Source organism: Euphorbia lathyris, chromosome 10 (assembly GCF_963576675.1).
Source record: "Euphorbia lathyris chromosome 10, ddEupLath1.1, whole genome shotgun sequence".
In the NCBI taxonomy this organism is placed as follows: Eukaryota; Viridiplantae; Streptophyta; class Magnoliopsida; order Malpighiales; family Euphorbiaceae; genus Euphorbia; species Euphorbia lathyris.
This window is the reverse complement of record NC_088919.1, coordinates 15276899-15303631: the sequence shown is the minus strand read 5'-3', so window position 1 is coordinate 15303631 and position 26733 is coordinate 15276899. Positions and strand designations below refer to the sequence as shown.

The window sequence follows — 26733 nt, the reverse complement described above, 5'->3', positions numbered from 1 at the left end:
CAAATCTTCTTCTATTTTCATTAATCACAATTGAATAAAGCCTTTAAAGTTGTTATTTTAGAGAGAGAAGAGAAATAAGGAGAGAGAAATGGTGAGAGATAGTGATGACGTGTCACTTAGGGATTGGGTAGGTGTAGAAAAAAAATAAAAAAAAGGATAAAAATGCTCCTTTGACTTTTTTACTTTGATTGCACAATGCCACGTCATTGTTTTCTAACGGTGTTAGCATTTTGGATCGTATTTGCTAACAAAATTAACCTTAATACCCCTATTTGTCACGTTTTGAAATACGAGACTGTGTTTGAAAATGGTCGAAGCCATAAAGTTTATTTTTGTACTTTCCTTATATATATATATATCAGGCTAATATATCCTTAGACCCCTGAACTTCAAAATATTACTACTAACCCCCTCAACTTGCTTATTTGGAGGCAAATTAAAATGTATATCATTGTAAACAAGTTTAGGAGGCAAATGGATCACCTTAAACAAATTTAGACAAATTAAAATGTATATCATTATAAACAAGTTTAGGAGGCAAATGGATCACCTTAAACAAATTCAAATGAGATATAAAGTTATTTTAAGCAAGTTGAGGAGGCTAGCAGATATTTTATAAGTTTGGAGGGCAATCAATCTAATGAGACAAGTTTGAAACTCCTGATTTATTAAGCAAAGTAAAAATAAAGAAGAATAACAACAACTTTAATTTGGTAAGAAAAAAAATTGAACAACAACTTTAATTTTGGGGGTGTTTCTAGGAGAGAAAAAATGTGTAATTTGATTTGATTCCTTCATAATCAAAATTGATTACACATGGATTGAGGAGTCATCTGTTACCTTATTCATTTTATTTTATGACTAGTTTCAACCAACAAATATTAGAAATTGTTATATTTAATTTCCATTTTGACTCAATAATAATATTCAAACATCATTTATTCTATGTATTTATTGTCTTGCAATTAGTCAATTATCTTTTGTTTCCTTGTACGATTAGGACAAACATGCAACTTTCCTAATCTTTATATTCTCCTATATAGACAGCTTGTATTTCCCTATAATTACCCGCATATTGCTTGATACAAACTTGGTCATTCTCTCGTCTGCAGTAGAGAATTACCTCTCCCTGAAAAGCAAAAGTCTCAGAGGAAAATCGGCGAACACTAGCAGGTTTTCTTCCAAACTTCCATGGAAACAAACACTTTTGAATCAGCTAAACATTACCCCTAAAAACCTAATTAGTTTAGTGAATGTAAGGATTAAACCATTGAAAATCTTTCACTAACGTAGTCCAACTTAATGTGTGTAGTTCTTAAACCTCTTATTGGACCATATAACATATCAACAAGAGAAACTCATATCATGATTGGAAAATTGGTTCATTGGATTTTAATCTCTAATGAAGCAACGATGCAAGTGCTTAAAGCTCATTGACTAGAGAATGTTTGTTGGAAGACAATTGCACACACTAGAATATAACATGTTAGGATAGCTAAGATAAGATTTCTAATCACCGCATGAATAATTATTGATGATTTTGTGCATATAATTCAATAAAAGTTTACTCCTATAATTTCATTTATTGTATGTATAATTTAGTCCCCTAACTAACGAATTTGTAAAAAAATTTAGATCATGAAGGAGTTTTTTTTACGATTTGTTTTTCAGATCAAGGAGGAGTTAGATCTATAAAATATTTCTATTTTATGATGGTAGTTTTGGTTAAAAGTGAGATTAAAAAATGATTTGAGATTTTGGATCCTGACTATTTTTACATGGTTATTTTTATGTGGTGTTGGATTCTTTTGGAACAAAATATAGAAATATTTCCTACATTGACAAATAAGAGTAGTTTTATCTTCAATATCATAAATGATATAATTGTATGTCTAATATTAGTAAGTTGGTCAATAATTTAATATGTAATGTCGATAAAATGTAAATGTCAAGTTAGAAAAAGTTAATACCTTTACTTAAATTTACTATGGGGGTATGAATCATTTATAGTTTGATCCATAATTACTATTATTATTCTTTTGATATAGTTTTTGTTGTATGGAAATTCTATAAATTCTTGTGAGACTTTGTAAACTAAAAACTTGAGCAGAAACATCATTTACTATTATAAAGACAAAATCTTTTGAGTAATATTCATGTTAAAAACTTGATCAAGACTCAAAATGTATAAAAGATTTTTTCTTCATAACCAAAATGAGCATTAGAATTCTATATTTTGTAAGCTAGTGCAATTTAATTTCAATCGAAATATCATTTATGGTTCAATTTCTTTATTATGTCTGTCAGAGCAAACTGCATGTTCCATTTTTATTAGTATATGTGTAAGTTGTACTTACTTTTGTTGCTTGTGTACTTTTTAGGAAAATCTCCAATACTAGCTTATTGATGAAAAACGTCAAAACAAGTTTTTGGAATGATCCAAATCCAAGAATAGATTTTTTTTGCACGATTAGCTTTAATTGTTTTTATTTGCAAACAAATAAGGAATTGCATATTTAGTTTTCTGTTGTTCTCACAATCTATTTTGCCAGGTTTTGAATTCTTTGAATGCTAATTTCCTGTGATAACATACTAATTATGCATTCGACATCAAATATGTTGGGACTTGTGTAAAATTCGGTATTACTTGTTTTTCTGTAATTTCTGACTCTAAACCAGGTTTCTTGTTTTGTTATGCTCAACATGGTGCTAAAACGTGGTTTGGATTATTTAAGTCAATGTCTATTAATCGAATCTCTAAAAGTATACTTACATTGTTTCTTTTGGAGTTTCTCCAATTTTGGCTATCAATTGAGGGTTTTTTGATTAATTATCATGTGATACTAGTATCTTTTGCTTGTATTTTGCCTATAGATACTCTTTATAATTATTGTTTCCCAATCATTCCCTTTTTTTTAATACTCTTGACTCTAAGCTCATCTTTCATGTCATTTCTTCTTAAAAAAGACTTCTTTCCCATTATCACCAACTAAGGGATTCCTCATCCTTGCCTCGTTTTTCTTAATTCATCACCAATTCTATATCTGTATTCCAAGTATTTCTAATTTGGGATTAATTTATTTACGTTATCTTTAATTCATTATCCAAATTATTAGTATGTAATTTGTTGAATTGAATTTATATGAAATTTATCTGTGTCATTCTACATTTTTATTTGTGTCATTTGTTTTCACATTTTTTTTGTTCTTAACCTTTTGTTCTTCAAATGACACAAATCAAAAAGTAGAATGACACAGATAAATTTCGCATAAATTCAATTCAATAAATTACGTACTAATAATTTGGATAGTGAATTAAAGATAATATAAATCAATTGATCTCAAATTATACATACCTGGAATAGAGATATAGAGAGAACGGGTGGTGAATTGACACTACAAGAAATCATGGTATTTGAGACAATATTTAATTGTCATAAAAATTATTGTAACAAAAAACTTATTATTTGTTACAATAATTTTTACATTATCACAAAAATTAATTTTGTCACAATATTTTTTAATTGCTACAAATAGTTGAATGATTTTGTAACAATAATTTTTTTCTTGTAATTAATTTTTTTATGTGACGATTAAAATTGTAACAGTAAATATAAAATATATTACAACATATTTATAGTTATCACAAAATGTAATTATGTGACAAGATAAAGGAAACTGTCACAAATTATTTATTAATTTTGTGATAGTAAATTTTATTTGTAACAAAAAATTTATTTGTTTCAACTAATAGTTGTAATTAAAAATTTAAAATACGTGATAATATATTTATAGCTGTTATAAAATTTTACTATGTGATAAGATAAAAGAAACGGTCACAAATTGTTTATTAATTTAGTGATAATAAATTTAATTACAACTAAACCAATTTTGTTACAACTATTAGTTATGACTAAAAATTTAAAATATGTGACAACAAAACTAATTAAAGTTATATTTATATTTGTCACACAAGTTTTTATTATATAATAATTGCAATACTAAAACATAATTTAATTATTATTTTTAAAAAATAAAATAGGAAAAACAAAGAAGGATCTAAAAAGTTTGGAGGAAAACAGTTAGTAAAATTCTAACTCCTCCGCATAACCAACCCATTAACTCCCATTATCTACAACTAATTATAAGTTTGTTATATTCAATTGGGTTTCTTGCCTTTCATGGCTCTCCCTCAAAACTTCTTTATTCTCAATTTCATGATCTTCTTTTCTCTTCTTTCTCTCTTCTACAACTACAACCACTATGTTTTCACTTATGTTTGTGTTGTTTTCCCTTCTTCTTTTCTTTTCTACTATTTCCTGTTTAATTTTGAATTTATTCTTCTACTATGCAGTGATGGGTTTGTGATTATTCAAAATTGAAAAATCCTAATTAATTATCTGATTGTAGCTTTTCCATTTTTGAGTTTGAGCACTCAAGTTTTATGCTTGATATTGTTTTAGTTAACCAGAGGAAGCACCAGGAGTGCCAGTAGGCGCTAACTGATAGCATAAGCAAGAGCAGTTTGGGAGTCAGAACCGACTAAAACATTAGAGGCGATGGGGGTATGAGGAGTAGTGGTGGAGTCCGAGAATATGAGATTCAGAAGAGGATTCATGATGGAATCAGAATTAGTAAAAATATTAGAGAGAGAAATAGGAGAAGGAGAATTAGCACGAGTCTAGTATTGTTAGGGAAGGTATAGGTCAATTTTTTTTTTCTGCTGCTGCTGTATCATATGAGAATTTTGGCCATAATAAACAGATTTTGGCAAGGGATTGTTGTATCATATGCGAATGTTGGCCATTATTTTATAGCTTGAGTTTAATTAGTTTTTTGCATTATTTAATTCAATATGATTTCATATAATATAATGATCAATAAATTTAATTAATACTAATAATTTACAATAGTTAATAAAACCCAGTAAAGTACTAACGAAAATATTATCCCCTGCTAATATATCATTAACCTATCGTAAGAAACTATATATTAAAATGTTAACCTAAGTTTCTGATTGAAAATTTGATCGCAGAAATAGTTTCTATTCAGTGAAAATGAATACCGAATTTTAGATATAACCATTTACATGTGACAATAATAATTGTAATAAATATTTTTTTAGTGACATCTAATTAAAGTTATCACATAATTTTAGTTGAAATTATAAGATAATATGTGACAACATTACATATTTGTGATAACATTTTACTTTTCAATTACAATAAAAGTTGTAACAAGTAAAGTAGTGTGACAACATATTTATTGTAACAAATAATAATAATTTTTGCGACAACATTTTATCATCACATTTATCAAAAACTTTTAGCAACGGACTTTTACGTGACAACACCCGTGATAACTACTTATTGTCACATAAACTTTTATGTAACAACTTTTCATGGTTCTGTAACAACATTTATTGTCACAAATAGGCCGATTTCTTGTAGTGTGAGAAAGAGCGGATGCATGCAAGGATGAGGAATCTCTCAGTTGGTGATAATGGGAAAGAAGCATTCTTTAAGAAGAAATGACATGAAAGAGGAGCTAGAGTCAAGAGTATTAAAAAAAAGAGGGAATGATTAGGAAAAGATAATTACAAAGAGTATATAGACAAAATACAAGCAAAAGATACTAGTATCACATGATAATTAATCAAAACAGCCTCAGTTGATAGCCAAAATTGGAGAAACTCCAAAAGAAACAACATAAGTATACTTTTAGATATTAAAAAGAGACAATGACTTAAATAATCTAAAGAACTTTTTTTTATCATCATATTGAGCATAACAAAACAAGAAACTTGGTTCAGAGTCAAAAATTACAGAAAAACAAGTAATACCAAATTTTACACAAGTCTCAACATGTTTGATATTGAATGCATAATTAGTATGTTATCAGAGGAAAATTAGCATTCAAAGAATTCAAAACTTGACCAAATAGATTGTGACAACAACAGAAAACTAAATACGCAATTCTTTATTTGTTTGCAAATCAAAACAACTAAAGCTAATTGTGCAAAAATTTACTATTCTTGGATTTGGATCATTCCAAAAACTTGTCCTTGACGTTTTTCATCAGTAAGCTAGTGGTGGAGATATTCTAAAATAGTACACAAGCAACAAAACTAAGTACAACTTACACATATGCTAGTAAAAATGGAACATGCAGTTTGCCATAACAGACAGAATAAAGAAAGTAAACCACAAATGATATTCCCATTGAAATTAAGCTGCACAAGCTTATAAAATATAGCATTCTAGTGCCCATTTCGCTTATGAAAAAAAAACCTTTCAAATATTTTTGAGTCTCAGTCAAGTTTTTAAGAGGGGAATGGATAGCCGATCATATACAAAACTTTTGTGCCTTTATATTAGTAATAGTTGTTATTGTTCAAGTTTGTAGTTTATAAAATCTCGCAAGAATTTATAGAATTTTCATACAAAAAAAAAACCCTATATCAAAAAACAAATTATAGACCAAATTATAAATGATTCAAAGTGCGCTTCTTTCTTTTTTTACTGATTAAAAAAATATTATTATTTATTAATTTTATATAAAATCACATAACCAATATTATGTTTATTTTTCAAATTAAATACCATATTTCATTCCTTTTAATAATCCCTTAAATATCGCCTAAAATCTCTGATTGTATTGAGATTCTCTATTTTCTTATGGTATTGATTAATTGTATAAAGGTTCCTTAAATATTATTATTTGTTCACTTTTCAAAGTATATACCCTATTCCATTCCTTTTGTTCTCCTTTTTCAAGATGAGTTTATTGTAAAAGGTTACAGATTGAAAAAGGAAAAATACGAGGACAATTTCAAATCATCCGAATTTTATGTGAGAGTACTCAAATCGTCTGAATTCTATGTTCAATTACTCTCACACCAGTTTTATTTCTATTTATGCGTTAACATTATGATTTTCCATTTAACGTTTAAGTGGATTTTGAGATTCATTATGAATTCTTACTTTGTATGTATTTCCTTTGAATTTTTCTGATCTCATTCTCTACTAGTTGATTTCACCTTTTAAATATCTAGGATTTACTTACCCCTCTTATTAGTTTTGCCTTCGGAAGTTGCGTTCTCTCTTAGAGAAATTCATCATATAAGAGTTCTTCTCTTTCAGAGAGCTACAATAGTTACAAAGTAAAAAACTTCAATAGGGTTTTAGTTAACAAATTGGTTGATTAATGTACAAATTATAAACATTGTGTTCATTAATGTCGGTTTGGAGGGGTATTACCGCTACATTGTGAGCGAATCAAGTTAGAACGACTCTGGTACTCAAGATCGAATAATATATTTCATCTCAAACCAAAAATTTCCATATCTAAATTCGTTCAGAAATTTCAAAATTGTAAGAATGCATGCTTGTCTAAAAATTTAAGCCATTTATTGGACTTAAAAGATCAATATATGAAGTTGTTTTTTTGTGGTTTTATTGGACATGCATTCGTTACTGTATATATTTTCATTTACAGCCACAATATCTAATCGTTGTTATAAATACTTTCATTTACCGCAGCAAAGTTATGTTGCTAAAGTTGTTATATTTTTTCTCAGACCCCACCCGTCGTAATTTGTTGAAGGGTAAAGGAAAGAAATTTATAGCAACAATTTTTGGCAACGACATGAAGATGTTTGTTGCAAAAGATATATTTTAGCAACAACATTTTCTGTTGTTGCAAAAACTTGTTGCCAAAAAGCAATTTTCTTGTAGTGTTTGTAGTTCATATTTAATGATGCTATAAAGACTTATCTTGAGCTATAGCTTCCAACTCATTCATATAGATGTTTGCTTAGGAATTATAGCGCTCATTATCTCATATGTTTGCTAGGGTTATGGCTTCTAAGTCTGATACCCATCCTTTATGGCTTCTGAGTCTGAAGCCCCTCATTTCCTTGTTACGTATGAAGGATAGACTCTTTCCTATGGTCGGAGTGGCGGTGTCGGATTCGTCAGACACGGGGACTCACCAGAGACACGATTAGATGATACCGTAGAGACTTATCTCATGAATTGTAGTGTTCATTAGCTCATGTGTTTGCTTCTGAGTCTGATACCCCTTTATGGCATTTGAGTTTGAAGCCCCTCATTTCCTTGTAATGTATGAAGCACAGAATGTAATGTATGAAGCATAGATTCTTTTCCGGGATCATAATGGCGGTATCAGATTCGCCGAACACTAAGACTCGCCAGAAACACGGCCGGATTCGCATCCGACACAGCAAAAACACATCTCATACGTTTTTTCATATGTAAATTCCAACACGGCTGAAACATGACAGAGAGCGACAAGAAAAAAAATGTAAAAGTTAAAACTTTTTCTAATTTCTTTTTATTTCAAAAGATGGTTTAATTATAAAATTTGTAAAAGTTTTAACTTTTTCTAATTTCTTTTTATTTAAAAAGATGGTTTAATTATAAAATTTGTCTGATGCACTCTTCGTAATTATTTATCGCATTTTTTTATAAAGTTTTTCTCTCCTTTACGTTTCCTTTCCTCTTCATCCGTGTAAGTATTTTTTTTTTGTAGGTTTATGTTTATAATAAAGTTATAAATTAGAATTAGGTTGATAATAAATATAGATTCTAAATAGGTACTACCTAAATTATTAATTAGCTTTATAAAATATAATAAAAATTATTAATTAGGTCTATGATCTCGGATAGAGACTATGCTTATTTTATCCAATTCCTAATATTATTTTTACTTATTATGAATATATATTTTTAGTTTATAAAATGATTTCAGGGTTGTTAATGAAAATGAAGTATCTAATTATAGATATTTTATTATAGTTTATAAAATCAGTTTTTTTATATATTTTTATAAAATGACTTCAGTTTTTTATGAAGTGGATATTTTTTTATATGCTTTATAAAATCACTGTTTTTATATATTTTTCTAGGTAATATATATAAAATTTACACCACATCCACATCCACATCCACATCCACATCCACATTCACCAGTATCCTAATCCAAATTGGTACTTTATATTCTCATCAATAGGACCGACCCTGGATCTACATCCGGAGTACAACAGCCCAGAATCTAAAGGTCCAAAAATAATATAGTTTTTTTAATATAAATAGTGATAAAATCAGATAGAATATTCTAATTCTTTCTTAAATTATTGATAAAAATAAATAAATCTAAAATACCTATCCAATCTTTACAAGTAAATTTTATATTATATTAAAAGAATCTTTATTAATTTTATATTATATTAAAAATATCTTTATTTTTTTTTAAATTTGCGCAATACGCTTATATTAAAGAACAAATAAAAATCCCCACCAGACCCGGATGTGATTCGAACCCATGAATTATTAATAAATTTTATATTAACAAATCTTTATTATTTATTTTACCTAGTACTCATAAATTATTAGGACCGACCTACTCGTCAATACTGAACTCTCCTAAATTATCAAGACCATGCATGCTGTTTAGTCAGAAATAAAAACATAAAAAATATAAAGCTATCTAAAAAATTTACATTAAACCTCGAATTTTCATAATTTTCATTCGTTTAAATGCAATTTTCCTAATTTTTCCTAATTTAAAATAGAAAAAAAAATTCTAAACCGTTTAAATGCAATTTTCCTAATTTCTCCTAATTTAAAATAGAAAAAATTTTCTAAATAGAAAAAATGAAATTCTAAACTATTTAAATACAATTTTTCTAATTTCTCCTAATTTAAAGTACAAAAAAATTCCTAAATAGGAAAATAAAACTCTAAACTATTTTGAACAGGTGCTCCTATTCACACTACAAGAAAAAACGCTATCACCAACGCAAGAATCTGTCGGTGATAAGTAAAATTGTGTCGGTGATCATCATCACCGACGGAAGACCGACGCAATCCGATGTGTCGGCGTTGACCTCGTAGGTAAGCTTCTGCGACAGTTTTTTACCAACACAACAAATCACCGACACAATTTGGGGTCGGTGTTTTGTGCCGAAAATGCCGACTACCTTTAGTCGGTGATTTCCGTCGGACATTCCGATAACATTACCGACCCATATGTGTCGGTGATGTATTTTTCAAAATATTTATTTAAATAATTCACTGACAAATATTGCGTCGGAAATCATAAATTATTTTCTAAATTATTTTTATGTTTTATTTTTAATAATTTATTTGGATTGAAGGGAACTCTCTCTAATACATATATATATACATAGAATAAGCAAACTAAAAATTCCGTATAAATCAAAAGATATTCTAAACTATAAACTTCAGTAAATAAGAAATCTAATAACACTAAAAGTAAATTCAAACAGATACTAGCGGATTAAAGCATCTGTCACTTAAACATCTTCCTCTTTTTCATTTTCATAGTAAGTTTCTCATATCAATTTGTGCCTCTAGAAAATCTAACTGATCATGGGTTAATTCTGTTTTTGAAAATTCGATTATAAAAAAAATTCGTCCCACTTCAAACTCTTCAAGTTCCTCGAAATTCCTGCATAATCCAAAAATTAAGTTAGTACATGTTATAGTAAATAGGCACCAACTAAGAATTTGAAAAATTCATATTTCACAAGACATACTTTGTGCGGAATGACAAATAATCAAGTTCAAAAGAGGAACAACGGACTTCAGTACGAGACAATCAAGAAAGACTTCAAATTGCAATGAGAAATAGTTAGTGTTAAACATTGATTCCTTATAGAGTTAGGTACATGAAGATATATATACTTGGCACAACTTAGCATTGACAACAAGTATAGTTCAGATTCAAAACACAAGTTGAACTGATCAAAATGATTTCCCATGGTAACAACTCTAACTGAATTTCCAAATGACAGATTTTGAAATGCCAACTATATATGAAACTAAAAGAATCTCTTTATATCACTAGATGTAAAAATCTCTACTAAGTATTTACTCAATTTGAATTGTACATCAAATTTAACAGAACTAGCAGAAGCATTAATAACTTCGAGGAAGCACATGCAAATGCAGAGTCATTAAGGAACATATTAGATGAAACAAATACAATAACCATTATAAAGAACTACAATAATACCAAATTCCAAAAGCATAAATTGCACGTAATCTTGTTGATCTAATAGCATGTATATAATAAACATTAAGTAGAAACAAATACTTGCTATCCATAGTATCTGTTTGATTTTTCTGCTTCATTTTCTTTGTCCTGCTTGTGTCAGCTCTCTTAAACTGCAAATACAGAGAATAATTCGCTTAGATAATAATTAGCATCATAAAGAGAGAATAATTCGCTTAGATAATAATAATCAACACCAATTACCAAATAAACATGTATGATAAACAAGAATCAGGTTGAAATACATTGGAGCAAAAAAATCGAGGAGAACATACGCAATTAATCAAGCATAGATGATGATATTGGAACCAGTATATGTACTATTGTATTTTCACATTCCCTGATATTGATAAGCAGTCCTTGTTTCACATAATGAAAGTACAATGATATCATTCTTTTTTCATTCATTCGGACAAGGGTCTATAATTAACAAAAAAAGCTAAAGGAATCTTAATGAGGAAAGAAGAAAAACAATAATAGAAAACTATCAAGAAATGATCTTACAATTCGATAATGGTAAAGCAGAATAAATAGAGTCAAATTCAAAATAATGCATGAAACAAAGAAAACCCAGAGACTAGTAGCATATATCAACAAATGACGAAAACAAACATGCATTAAAAGGTTAAAAAATGAAAAAGACTAGATCTTTTCATTAAGTAAGCAATTTTCATGAAACAAAAATGAAGTCCAAGTAGCAACTAAAAAGAAACACATTCTTACAGAAAACTAAGTGTTTTAAATTAAAAGGTAGAAAACAAAGAACCTGTAACAAAGCTTTGATAGTTAGATATGGAGATGGGTACTAAATAAGAAGCGAGGAGAGTGATTTTGTGAAAGAAAGAGGCAAACCCATAGAAATAAAACCCATTGAGCAAAAGCATTAGTAAACCCAGTCCTCCCAAAAGCTAGAGATAGGACATATGCCTTTCTAGTGAATGAAACTGCAACCACTGCAGTTACAGCTCGACCTCCTGCAAGAAATACAATAAAAATCAGTTTTTGAGAAGAACTAACTCATCCAGGAACCTTAAAACTCCAAATTGAAAGAGAAACATCAATTCAAAGATGGAAAAACAGATCTCAAACAAAGAGCCAGAAAATTCAAGCAAAACGTCAGTTCTAAAACAAAAGAAAATTAATGCCATAATTATATGAATAAAGATTCAATTAGTACCAATCCAAACAACAAATGGAAATAAGATATTACTAGAGTAGAAACAGCAGCTCTTGGAAGCAGAGAGAGAAGAGACCTGGTAGACATGAAACAGATAAAAAAAAAGTAGATCTGAAAACTTGAGAACTCATGTTTCACTTGAAGAAGAAATCTGAGCTCTATAAGAGAGAAATGCAGTTCTTCTACCATAAGCTTATAGAATACAGATCTGGTGTGTAGATTAAAAACCAAACCATTGCTGGTATACAGATCTGGTATTGGGGAAGTTTGTTGAAACACCTTTCCACATAAATTTTGATTTGACAAAATTGTTTAAGTATAATTAAAATACATATTCTAAACACACTAAGTTTAAATGCTTTGATTTATTCTACTAATGTGTTTGTTCAATGTTGAGTTAAATTGTTTATAAGACACAAGAATTAGAAGGCCCAAGCCCAATACGGAAGTCAAGGCCCAAGTCAAACAACTCAGTACAACTCGGCTCGCGTTTGTCAAGACGTTGCCGTTTTGAACAAAACGCAACTCAGCAAAAGAAGGATCTAGAAGACCTTCGGGAACAACTTCAAGATGAAGCTGCTGAGTAGTCTCGACAAAGCGTACAAGACAGCAGCTGGCAAATGAAAACTTCCAGACAAAGTATTTCTACTTTGGATAAAGTTCAGACGACACAGTATGCTGTCCAGTTGACTTTACCATAAAAGGAGAGACAGTCTGCTGAGCTGACCGAGGACAGAAGATACACAATTCTGATTGGCCGAGAGCTCTGAGCAAGTCAGGATGACAACGACGGGCAGCCGTTTCCCTCCAACGGTTATTTCGAAATTCGAAATGACCGATGCCCAGACGTCTCTATAAATAGTGCCATCAGAAGCTTCACTCTATACAGAACTTGATCAAGCCATTACGCTGACCAAATTTCTACACAAGTTCTGCAAGCAAAGAAGCAAAGCAAATCTTACACTACAATTCTTATATCTGTGTAAAAGTCTAGAGTGATTGTTTCAATCGTCTAAAGTGTTTTAGCAAATCTTTGTATAGGACAAAACACTTATCATTTCTAGAGATAGAAAGGAGAGGCTGAGTACTCGGTTTTAGTACTCAGCGAGAGATTAGGATTGAGTAAAGGTATAGAGGAAGGTACTCTTGTCATACTCAGTTGCTAAGATTGTAAAAGGTTTGAGGCTCTACCTTTAAAGAGCTCAGTAGAGGATTCGAAATCTCGGAACGTGTTCCGGGGACAGGACGTAGGCCGAACCTGGATAAATCTGCTGAGTGAAGTATTTCTTACCTTTAACTCCTTATATATATTGCTTGCTTAAAATAACCAAAAACTGACCAAGTAAAGAGGTCAAGTAGAGTTGTGCGCGCTGAACATCTGAGCTCAGGAATAGACTCTAAGTGCTATCTCCTGACTCAAGCTAAGAAACTGACCTAGTCACCAGTTGACTAAGCCAGTGTCTTGCTGTTTACTCAGCGCCGCTGTCAAAACCTTTTTCCTTAGAAAAAGAAGTCTGCCCTAATTGCGAAAAAGTTTAAATAGTTCCTAACCCCCCATTGGAACTATACTTGCAACCTTACAAGGGACCAATAAAGTTGTTGGTCTCGGCCTCCTTCGAGTCCTAGTCCTATCTCGTATCACCCAAAGAGCTCACCGGCAGCCAATGATAGAAGAGAGGGGGAAAGAAAAGTAGATCGAGAGGGAGTGGAGGAGAAAGAGAATATTAGCGGTCGTGAGCAGAGAGAAGAGGGAAACACGAAGAGAAATATGAGATGGATACCTAGAGAAGAGAGTAGATGGAACGCAACCGAGCAGATCTGAAAGAACCAGAACAACGATGCTAATTAGAGAAAGAACAGTCGCAGTAGCCAGTGAAAGGAAGAATAGGAGCAACCATCGCCGTCATGGTGGAAGCAAGGAAGAAAAACGATTTCGAGAGGAGAGAGGGTGGGTTCCAATTTTTGATTTGGAAGCACGGGAGAAAATTAAGGTTATAGTTCCAAAAGATAAAAACAATTTATATTAGTAATTTGTTTTTTAATTTTAATTTTATGATATTATATTAGTTCTAATTCATTTTTTTAATATTATATTCACCTACACATTTTTTTTTGTAGGTCCACAAATAAGTTTTGTTGATGTTATCACCGACACTTATAATTACCTACAATAATAAATGAAGGTGATAAGAGCCGGAATAATCTCATTAATAATCACCTACACATTCTAGGAATACATAGGTGAAAGTGTAGGTGATTTCCGACACAGCATTTCCATCGGTATTACCGACACAAATTTTTCCATCGGTCCATTCCGTAGATGATATCGTTTTTTCTTGTAGTGTCAGAATTCGTTTGAGGATTGATTCATTTGAGGATTGATTAATAAGTCGGAATTCATTTGAGGACTGATCAACTATCATGACATTCACCATGACATTCACGAAGCGATAGCAGACTAATAAGCTGAAAAGTGATCCCGCTATACCCGATCTCCCAGCACTGACATTGAGAGAAGAGTGGAACAGGACTAGCTTTATATTATAGGGGACTTCTTTTCTTGAGACATATCGTTCTAGTAACCAATAGATAACTCTCTTCTACTCTCTTCTTTCCGATACCTGCATGTACTCTATCTAGACATTAAACCATCAGTTTTAGATAGTATAGTAAACTGTAATTCTTACCTAACGGTATGTGATGTTGAGCTCTTTCCCTCACTTTTCTTTCTGAAACCTAGGGGACATTTTTTTTTAAGAAAAGGAAAATATTATCTATTAAATTGTTGTACATTTTATTTTAATTTGCATTAAAGATTGCAAAACAAATGCAAATAGCCTTGAATTACATAGAATCTAGAACGAAGCGCCTTAACCGCTCACTAGAAACTATGAAATAAAACAAGCTTTTAAGGCCTTACTAAGGATAAGGAAGTTAATGGACAATCCTCACAATTACCCCATTCCAATGCCAAAGAGAAGATAGGATAAGATAGGACAATCCTCACAGTTACCCCATTCCAATGCCAAAGAAAAAATAGCAACAATATAGCTACTAGGAGAGAAGATAGCAACAATATAGCTACTAGGATAGAAACGATTGATTAACAAATATTCATCATGGATGTTTCTTTTTCATAATTTTTATTATGATAAATTAGTAAAAGAAAATTAAAGTAAAAAAATAAGTATAACAATAACAATAATATTAAAAAGTAAATATAAGACAAATAAAAAAATATAATTAAATCTTTAAACTTTGACAAGTATAAAAAACCTAATCATTTATTTTTTCACATTAAATTTTTAATCATTTGATTATTAATTTAATTTTTTTATGAATTAGATCCTCTAAAAAGCTTATCATTTATTTTTTCACTTTTATAAATTGGATCCTCATTTAACTATTAAACCTGATCATTTATTTTTTTTCCATTTTTATGAAATAGATCCTCATTTAACTACTATATAAAAAAAACCCAATCATTATTTTTTTACATTAAAAAACCTAATCATTTATGTTAAAAATCTGATCATTATTTTTTCACATTAAAAAATCTAATTATTTATTTTTTCATAAACCCTTGATCATTTTGTAGATTAGATCCTCATTTAGATACGGTAAAAAAAAACCTAATCATATCTGATCATTTATTTAAAAAATCTGATCATTTATTTTTCCATATTAAATGCTAAATAAAATTAAGAATTTCTTAACGAGAAAAAATAAAAATTAAAAAAATTAAAAACTAAACTAAAAACTAAAAATTAATTTTTAGTACATTCTTCAAAACTCAATTTTCTCCACTCTCGATTTTCGCCTCTTCCATTTTATAATTTTTAATATTAAAATCGTTAAATTGAATCGCTAAATGTGGACCCTCCTAAACTCGAAAATAAAGTTAAATATGAACCAAATTCATAATAAAATCAATCAGAAAGATATAGAAAAATAATTGATTTAAAACTTAAAATAATTGATTTAAAACTTAATTCTTAAAAGATGTAAAATTCAGTAACTTAATTATGATTTTTACCTATAATAATATATAGGTAGATAAATATTATAATTAGTAAGAAATTAGTAACATTTAGTTGGTAGAAGAAAATGGTGCAAATAACTAAGACCATTTTCAAGACTAACATATCTCCAATTAACAATACTCAAAATCCCCACACTTACCTTATTTACCATAATAACCCCTTTCCCCTCACTAAAACTCAACTTCAAATCCCCCACTACTCCACTCATCGTCTCACTCCCCCAGCATCCCGGCGACGGTAGCTCCGCCGAGAACCACCCTTCACCACCGCCATGTCCCAACCCCACTTTCCCTTCACATTCCATCACAGTAAACACCGCACTCCACCCTTCCAACACCACATTCCACGAAACCACCACCACCTCCTCTTCTATCCCCGAATTCGGCCTCTCCTCCCCCTCCCCGCAATCGACATCAATATCGAAGCGAAACAGGCCTTTATGGCGGAGGAGAGAGCTTCCCGGCTTGGCCACGTTGATTATAGGACGGCCGGTCTTGAAGCATATGTTGATGACGAATAAGAGATTGTGGAGAGAGAGGAGGGGCTTTTTGGGGGTTTTGCGGCGACGTTTTGCGGCGGTGTAGCCCATGGCATAGAGGCGGTGGTAAGAGATGGTAGGGTTTGTTAATTTGAGTTGGGAAATAGAAGGGAAGTGGTCGGAGCAAAGGGGGTTCCAGATGTGATCGGAGGACATTGAAATGTACCATGATTTTGAAACGCAGGAAGCGAGGGCTAGTGTTATTGGGTCAAGGTGGTGAGCGATTAGAATGAGAACCTCCCATGACGGCGGCCGCGGGTGCGGTGGAATTTGATCGAACATCGCCGGATTTAGATTCAGGGTTTTGGATTTTGTTTCGGAGAAGATGAAAATTTCGGTGTTATATATTTATGGGAAGGGAGGGAGGTGCCACGTGTTATGAAATGAGTAATGCATGGAGATTAAGTGACACGTAAGCTGGATAGTTGGAGTACGTGTTTTCAACGTAGATTCTACTAGGGAAGATCAGATTAGCGAAGCGGTGGAGTGGGACTCTTTTCACGTGTTGGCTTTCTTAATTAAAATATCTAACGAGTTTTCCATGCGGTTGGAAGTTTTCCATTGCCTGTTGAGCAGATTATAACTGTTTAAATCTATTATTCGGAAGTCGATATTTGTGTGAAAAGAAAAACAGTGTTGACCGAGCTAGAAATTTAGATTTGGGGTTGGTTAATTTTTAATCGTTTGATTGATGGTAAATTTTTAAAGTCTAATTTATCAAGTATTGGTAAAAAAAATTAACCTTCAATATGTTAAAATAGTCGTTTTAATATATCCGTTAAAACATTAAAAGTGTTTAATATGGAAAGAGTAAATATATTTAATTTTTTATTAGCTGAATACTAATTTCTAAAGAACTATAATATTTTTAATTTTTAATTTTTCATAAATTAAAATTTAATTTAGAAATTAAATTATATGAATCTCAAAAATAAAAAATTATTTTCTAAAAAAAAAATATAATAAAAGAAAATTCAAAAGTGTTATGGAATAAAAAAACCATGAGATCGATGAGAATTGTACCTAAGATCTCTTAATAAGGAGTACATATTTTTAACCATCTCATCTATCTTTAAACATTAAAATAATACTACGTAGAGTCTATATATACTAATATTAGCAGGGGACTACAAAGGGCAAAACGATCTGTATTTAAGGGTGGAGCCGGTGGCCAGGAGGGCTTGGACCCCTTGGGGTCCTAGGCTGGCTCCGCCCTTAAAGAGAAGTTAGGACACATAACTTATTATCGGGTTATTAACCTTTTATAAATAGAATGTAACATTACATACATCATAAATTTATTATAATTCTTAATTATTTAATCTTCATAAACTCTGTTAATTTAAATATTATAGTGGGATCATCAGTTTCGACTTGATCATTTTTCTATCTTATCTCAGTTGCAGAAAGGATTACAGTTGTTATCGAAACACTATCACTCAGATTCAATTATATATTGTTGGACCTTTAACTATCAATTTGATAATTAAAAGTCCAACCAGGGCTGATCACGTACGATATTTTATTAGCCCTAGGCGAAATAAAAGATAAGAAACTATTAATAAAATAGAAATTTGAGTTCATTTCATATTTTTTAGTTCCTTTTTAGGTTTATATGAATATTATAATAACATTTATAACAAAAAAAATTATTATATATATAGTAAAAATAAAAAATTTGATTCTTTTCTACTTTGGATTCTGAACGGCCGCACTCATTACCTATACCTAAAGTCAACCCTATCCAATAATAACTTTTATATTAATATGATAGTATAGCTTTACATTAATCTTCAGATTGATGCAGTGAATATAGATTTTACCAACATATCCATGATTCTTTAAGAGAACACAATGGGGATCGATCCATCATCCTCCTAAACAAATTTAGGAGTTTAGAACACCTTTCATAAATTATTGATACGCCGTAAACAACTTTTTCTTTATGTGTTTTAGGCAATTTCTTTAAGTTTTTGAATAGTTTGAATCCAGTGAAAATGGATAATTGTTTGAATTATACGAAATTTGATGGATTTGGTTGAAATTGTGGGAATTTTTTTAAAATTTGTTTTGTAATCATATAAATTACTAATATTTAAAGTGTTTTCTATGTTTATTTTGTTTTTGACAAAGTAAATCTTACTTTGTTTTTTTTAACCATTAGACCTGCCAATGTCTAATATCTTTGCATCATATTTAGAAAAAGTATAAAAATAAACTGTTTTTTATCCTAAAAAAAGTTGATTTTTACTCAAAAATACAAGGTCTAATTTTTACAAACCTCAGAAATATATTTTAACTGAAAATTTGATTCATAAATCTTTTAACTACAAATTTTATAAAGCACATAACTCCTATTTGCAAATTTTGATAAGTTTCTAATTATGACGAAGGAAAATTTATCAAGAGAGAATATCATATAAGCTTGGTTTGTATATCTTAACTTTCTTTTAGATTTTTATTTTAAGAGAATAAGTTCGAATCCATAACTTCACACAACTAGAGATATACGAATTGATTTATACTCTCATTTGGTTCGGTTTGTATATTTTACTAATTGTATAAATACTATACGAATATATAGCCAACACAAGTTCAAAACGCACCAAAAACTTATTTGGTTCATTTATTTTTATTCATTGTTGTTGTTAATTGTTTACTGTTACAAGATAGGTACCAAATAGTATTATTTTAAAAGCAAACATTTTTCTTATTTCTTTTTCTATAGTTAAAAGGAAAAAACAAAGGCCCTGTTTTGTAAAGAGCGTTTTGGGATAAAAAGAGCGGTTTTAACCAATTTTAGAGGTTTGACCACTGAAACCGCTGATTGGAGTGTTTGGTGGAGAGAGGTTTGGGAGAGAGTTTTGGGATGAAAACGCTAATTTAGAAAAAGCTCTTAAAATGAGCTTTTTCAATTAGCGTTTTGGAATATTAAAATTAATGGACTTCTTTAATCCTAATAGATAGACTCTCTATTCTCCTGCGCCAAAATTAATGCCTTTATTCGTCTTTTTGCACAAACCGCTATTATTAATCAGTTAATTTTTACCAAACAGGTCTACACAAACAGCTAGTCAAATCAGCTAATGTAATCAACTAAGGCCCTGTTCTTTATTACTTAATTTCAGTAACAATCAGTTCAGTTCAGTTCAGTAGTAATCAGTTCAGTTCAGTTCAGTATTCAGTTTCAGTATTCAATAATTTATCATTATTTATTATAATTATTATATATTATTATTATTTATATATAATTTATTATTATTATCATTATTTATTTATAATTTCAGCAATTTATTATAATTATTATAATTTATTATATATTAATTTATCTATTTTCATTATAATTATATTTATATATAATTTATGCTTTGTCATTATATATATTATCATTATTTATTATAATTATAATTATTTGGTGCAACTTATTTGCAAATTTTGCGAAAAGTAAATAAATATTATATTAATACGTTTACATTACAATGCTCTAAAAAATTAACTGGCTCAACTACCTTAATATCTCAAATAGTGCAATTTTATCCCTAATATTAGAAGCCAATAGCAATTTTACCCTTAACATTGATAAATTGAGTCAAGATTTTGTATTCATATGAAAATTCATATTTAGACGTTAGGAGTAAAATAACCCCGGACCCAAAACGTTAAAGGTATTTTTGTACCTTAATACTTAATTGTAATAAAAAGTTAAGAGTGTGTATTCATATCAAAATTTGTATTTAATTTCATAGGCTTTAAATTATATATAAATTTGTGTTTGTATGTAATTTATATTTTTAATTTAAATTAGACTCATTTTTATTTAATGTCATAGGATTTTATCGAGCCTAGATTTTATTTGATATTTAATTTAGTTTAATCTTTAATAATATGTTTATTTATTATTGATATTATTTTTTTTGGTAGAAATATTATTATTATTATTATTATTATTATTATAAGCTTATTAATGTCCAATATTATCATTAAATTATTTTAAAGTCTAATATCATCATTATTGTTACGTTCGATTAAATTCGGTTAAGTTCGGTATCATTCAGTTAAGTTCAGTAGCATTCAGTTAAATTCAGTTCAGTTCAGTATTCAGTATCATTCAGTTCAGTTCAGTAGCATTCAGTTCAGTTTAGTTCAGTTCAGTTCAGTTCAGTTCAGTTTTTTTCAGTAATAAAGAACAGAGCCTAACAGCTAATATAATCAGCTAACAGCTAACAACTACAGTAGAACCTCTATATAGGAATACTCTATATTAGAATAACCTCCCAATTGTTATACAAAAGTTTGGTCCCAAGTGCTGAGAGTCTTTGTTATACCAACCTCTATATAGGAATAACCTCCCAATTGTTATACAAATAGTCCGTTCCCAAGTGTATTCCTATATAGAGGTTTTACTGTAATTCCCAAACAGGACCAAAATCGGTCTTAAATACCGGAGACTAACAATACCGTAGACGTATTGGAAATGAGTTTGTAAGTTGTAACCCAAACAAAACAAGTCAATACTATAGCCGACGCATTATCATTTGGAACTTGGATAATGGTTCTCGTATATAATTTGACTTCAAACATCTAATATTTTGCCGACTATTTAATCACATTTATTAATTCTTTAGGAAAAAGAGTTTGTAATTACCAATATCTTTCCGCTTTAAATCTCTCATTTCTTTTGTGGAAAATAATTAATTTTCCTTGTAATAATATTATCCATAGAAAATCATACAAAGTTTTGGGAGGATCATTGGATAGGGAATACAAGCCTAATTGAGACCGCCAATTGCAGGGTTAGCGAGGAAGAACGTATGTTGAGCGTGGAGAAGTATTGGCTGGAAAGTCGGGGTTGGGATTGGGAGCGGCTCAGACCTTCGTTACCAAACGAGGTGCTGAACCAACTTGCTGCGGTCTCATTATCCCGAGATGAGGAGGCCGGGGATAGTTGGACGTGGAGAATGACAGAATCTGGCACTTTCACGGTTAAAACAGCATACGATTTACAGAATGATCAAGCGGGCAGACGCCAACATGGATGGAACAGGGAGAATTGGAAGGTGGTATGGGGTATCGATGTGCCGGAGAGAATCCGATATTTTATGTGGATTGTTGGACATGAGGCATCTCTGACAAATGCTAATCGTCTGAAACGACATTTGAGCATTGATGATAAGTGTTTACTTTGTGGAGATCGGGAGGACTTATTACACCTCCTTCGTGATTGTGTGGAAGCAAAGAAAATTTGGCAATTTTTTGTGCCAATTAATTGGCAACTTGATTTCTTTGCAGGTACAGTTGAACAATGGTCCATGCGAAATCTGCAAATTAAGCAAAGATGGGGCGGGGTAACGTGGCAAGTAGTCTTCACGATCGTTTGCTGGAATATCTGGAAATGGAGGAATGAGTTCACGTTCAAAGGCATTATACGGGACACTGTGGAGAGGCTGAACATGGTTATCCGATTAATAGAAGAAAAGGCAGGTAGTAATCTAAACCAGGACAGTGCTATGGTGACGGAGCAGATAGCAGGTTCAGATCGGATTGTCAGATGGTTGCCGCCAGAGCCGTCTTGGATCAAAATTAACTGCGACAGGGCTTGTAGTGGCGATCCGGGATGGGCGTCTTATGGGGGGCTGGCCCGGGACAGCTCGGGTAAATGGATAACAGGGTTCGCGTGCAAGTTAGGGATCTGCACGGCGCTGCTCGCGGAAATCTGGGGCCTCTATTATGGGTTCGAACTGGCATGGAGGATGGGATGGAGGAAAGTGATTATTGAGACGGATTCACTGACAGTTGTGAAGTTGATGAATGAGGAGAATCAAAGTTTCCACAGATATGCGTGGCTTATTGAGGAGTGTCGGAGGAAAACTGGTCTGGATTGGGAAGTTAAAGTTGTTCATATTCTTCGGGAAGGAAATCGAGCAGCAGATTTTTTGGCAAATTTCGCAGGATCCTTGAGTTTCGGGCATCACGAGTGTGATGATCCCCCTGCAGGCCTTAGGGACATTCTTAATTCGGACAAGGTTGGCACTGGCATTCGGAGGAGAGCTCGGAACCCGGGCTTTATGACCGACTCTAGTTTCTAGTTTTTTTGGAGCTGCGTCCCTTCCTTCTGTTCAAAAAAAAAAAAAATATTTTCAGTCAAAAATTAAATATTTGTCTTTTTTCACTTAAAATAAAAAATACGAGCATATAAAATTTATGGTAGGTTAATGCAAATTAATATATCCCATCCTTCTATGAAATGAGAAATTATTTTGCCTTATTTTTCAAAGATTTTCATTTAACTAGGAAAATATTTTATTTCCTTTTAAATAAAAAAAATCTTAAAAAACATAAATAGAGTCTGGTGTCTTTTAGTTTCTGATTCATATATTATACCAATAAATATTTTTATTTTAAAAAATACATATTATATAGTACTTTTTCAAAATCAATGGAGCATTAATTAGGAAATATTAAAATGACTTGTGATAGATGGGAATGTTAGAGATTAAAATAAGATATATTTTTTTTTTGATAGAAATTGGGACGAGACAGAACTTGGACGGGATGACACCCATGACCCAAGAACTGACAAACCCTCAATATATAAAAAAAAAAAGAAAAAATTGAGTGTTTGAACAAGAGAAGAGGAAGGAGAACAAACAAAAGAAAGAGGGAGGAGAAAAGATAAGAAAAGTTAAGAAAAACGCAATTGTGAAATACTACAAATGTTATCATTCATAAACCTGTGGCAAAAAGCAGAAGGCCACCAATTGATCAAGGAGGAAGAGACTCCAAACTTTGCCAATGCATCAGCAACTCTATTTCTTTCCCGAAAGATGTGTGAGAAGATAATGTTCATTCTAGAGCAAATGCTGAGACAATGCAACCACTCTTGTCGAATACTCCAAGGAACATCCATGGCGCGGTGTCTAAGCAGATTAACTACGTACATTGAATCTGACTCAACCCAAAGCTGATGCCAATTTTTCTCCCAAGCAAGTTCAATTGCAAAAATAGCGGCTCTCAATTCAGCCATATAAGCAAAAGAGGGCGTGATAGAAAAAGCAAAACAACCTTTCGGAAATCCTCGATGGTTGCGAAAAATTCCTCCCCCTCCAGCCTCGCCAGGAGTGCCAAAAGCAGAGCCGTCCACATTGACTTTAACCCATCCTGGAGGAGGTTTAAGCCAATGGACCAGAATAATGTTGGGAGCAGGAGGAGGCCTAGGAAAAGCCAGAAGACGGGATAAGATAGCAGCATCTCTCCGAGAAGAGCAAAAACCTTTAGAAGTGGCCAAGGACTCTCGAATCATTCGAAAGAGGGTGATCTTCGAATGCTGAATAGAAGGTGAAACTTCCTTAAAGATTGCTTCATTCCTGCAATGCCAGATTAACCAGATGCAAGTGATAACAGCAACACGCCAGATCATCGACACCTGTGAGCCAAAATGAATGCTACGAAGATTGCTAAAGAAGTGGATGAATTGGGAATGCTAAGGCAAAGTGCAATCAAAATGAATCTCAAGGACCCTCCAAAGAGAATCTGCGAAAGAGCAGCTAATGAATAGATGGTTAATGGACTCAGCATCCCTACCACATAGAGCACAACGAGAGGGAATGGAGAATCCAATACGCTGCAGGAGGTCATGAGTCGGAATCCTTCCATGCAAAACTCTCCAGAAAGTGAAAGATCGAGAAGGGGGAGTGTGGGCATTCCAAACAAATTTATACCAGTCCACTGAGGAGGAACTAGGACTGAGAATCGAGTAGAACTCTTTGACAGAGAAAATACCTTTCGTAGAGGGTTGCCAAGCACAGAAATCAATATCATCTCTACCCCTGTGAATAGATCGAATACTGTTTTGAACAACAGGAGGTAGAGTACCTAAGTCAAGCCACTCCGAATTTACCAAAAGGTCATCAACGGAAATATAGCGCAAACGCTTTTCCTGAGGATCGAGTCCCAATCTGTCCGCCACCGAAGGAATGATCCATCGATCAGTCCAGAAATTGAGCTTAGAAGACTGGCCAGTCCACCAAAACGTCTGGTCCCAAATGGAAGAATAAACAGATTTATAGGAAGACCAAATCGAGGAAGGAGAAATGGTAGCTTTAGGTAAACCAGAGACAGCTAGAAATCTAGATTTCAATAGAGTAATAGCAAAACAGTTGCCTTGAATTAAATCCCAACACATCTTACCCAATAGAACCTGGTTGAAGATCCTAAAGTCCTTTATGCCCAAACCTCCACCCTCCAAACTTTTGCAACAAGATTGCCATGGAACCGTGATTAGCTTCCTCTCTGATCAATACAACCCGTCCAAAGGAAGTTTCTAACACTTCGATTGAGTTTATTCAACAACCCCACTGGCCACTTATAGATCAAGAAGGAGTGCACTAAAGAACCAGTAATAACAGACTTAATTAGAGTTAAGCGCCCAGCAAAGGAAAGGGAGCTACCTTTCCACTTGCTAAATTGAGAGAGAAATTTGTCTGCAAGGCTGCTGAGATGACGAGCCCTTGGAGCTCCAATAAATAGAGGGACTCCTAAATAGTTGAAAGGGAGAGACTCTAAACGGATGCCAAGGCAGTTAGCGAGACGAACCCTCCTCGGAGAACTCACTTGAGAACCAAAAAAAGACAGCAGATTTGTCCCAACTAACCTGCTGACTAGAGATCCGTCCATAGAGAAGGAAGAAATCCTTAAGAGCATGCAAGTTGCTCAAGGAAGCCATTCCAAAAATGAGAATGTCATCAGCAAAAAGAAGATGAGAGGGAAAAAGATTTCCACCAGAATAATACATAGGAGAATAACTACCCTCCCTCACCATTTTAGCAAGCCAACGAGAGAAAAAATCCTCAGCAATATCAAATAGAAGAGGAGAGAGGGGGTCCCCTTGTCTAACCCCTCTAGAACAAGAGAAATAACCCTTAGGAGAACCATTAATCATCACAGAAATACGAGCAGATGCCAGAATGTTAAGGATCCAATCTCTGAAAGTGAGAGAAAACCCAAAGGAGTCTAGCACTGCCAAGAGGAAGTTCCAATCTAAAGTATCAAAAGCTTTACGAATATCGATTTTTAAAGCCATGTGACCACCAAAACGTTTTCTGTCAAGCATATTAACTCCCTCAGAAGCTATGCAATGCATTGATGAATGCTTCTACCTTTAAGGAAATCATATTGGTTGGGAGAGACAATCCTTGCAGCAATAACTGCAAGGCGATCAGCAAGAATTTTAGAGATAATTTTGAAACCAAAATTACTCATCACAATTGGATGAAAAATTCTCAATTCTGTCTGCTTCAGCAACTTTAGGAATTAGAGTCATAATGCTAGAGTTTAAACCAGACAGAATGCAACCATGATCAAAGAAAGCTTGAACCATATTGCAAACATCATTCCCCACAATATCCCAAAAGGAACGATAAAAAGTTCCCCCAAAACCATCAGGACCAGGGGAACTGTCAAGATCCATGGAAAAGACATGGATATATGATTGAGGCTTAACTATCAGTTTAAGTTTTTGGTTCCATTGGTTCTATAATATATGACATGGTTTTAGAGTTTTTTACATTTTATCTCATAAATAAAATTATTTACCAATTAAAATATGAAGTTTTTTTTTTTTTTAAGTGTAGAAGAAAATATAGACTTGTTGATTTTGGAATGACATTGAATAAGAGAATTAAGACTTTTCCTGGTACAAGTAAGCGTTGCAACTTTTAATAGCAATTGAAATTTTTCCACATTCAAGTCATACCTCAAACTCAAAGTACAAGGCATATATCAACCATTCTAAACTCAAAGATTGAGAAGGAAAAATGAAGATTATTTTGGTTTTACCTCCTTGTACCGTTTTGTTTTTTTTTCTATTATTTTTTTTGT

General features: G+C 31.9%; 1 protein-coding gene across 3 annotated transcripts; it reads right to left on the bottom strand.

Moving 5' to 3' along the window:
- Positions 1–10359: 10359 nt before the first annotated feature.
- Positions 10360–17165, bottom strand: LOC136208341 (probable F-box protein At5g04010). Of its 3 annotated transcripts, none has more exons than XR_010677090.1 (4): positions 16459–17165; positions 11866–12073; positions 11142–11212; positions 10360–10493 (listed from the first exon to the last, which is right to left on the bottom strand). XR_010677090.1 is itself a non-coding variant. In XM_065999167.1 (2 exons), the coding sequence occupies exons 1-2, from the start codon at positions 17137–17139 to the stop codon at positions 12059–12061; spliced, it is 696 nt and encodes a 231-aa protein (XP_065855239.1). In that variant the 5' UTR covers positions 17140–17165; the 3' UTR covers positions 11805–12058. The 3 variants fall into 3 exon arrangements, 1 of the variants encoding a protein (XP_065855239.1); XR_010677091.1 differs by having other exon boundaries at positions 10363–10493; positions 11952–12073; XM_065999167.1 differs by lacking the exons at positions 10360–10493; positions 11142–11212 and having other exon boundaries at positions 11805–12073.
- Positions 17166–26733: the final 9568 nt, after the last annotated feature.

Excerpts from the sequence above, each read along its gene's own strand:
- LOC136208341 (XM_065999167.1), bottom strand. The coding sequence starts at position 17,139 with ATGTTCGATCAAATTCCACCGCACCCGCGGCCGCCGTCATGGGAGGTT.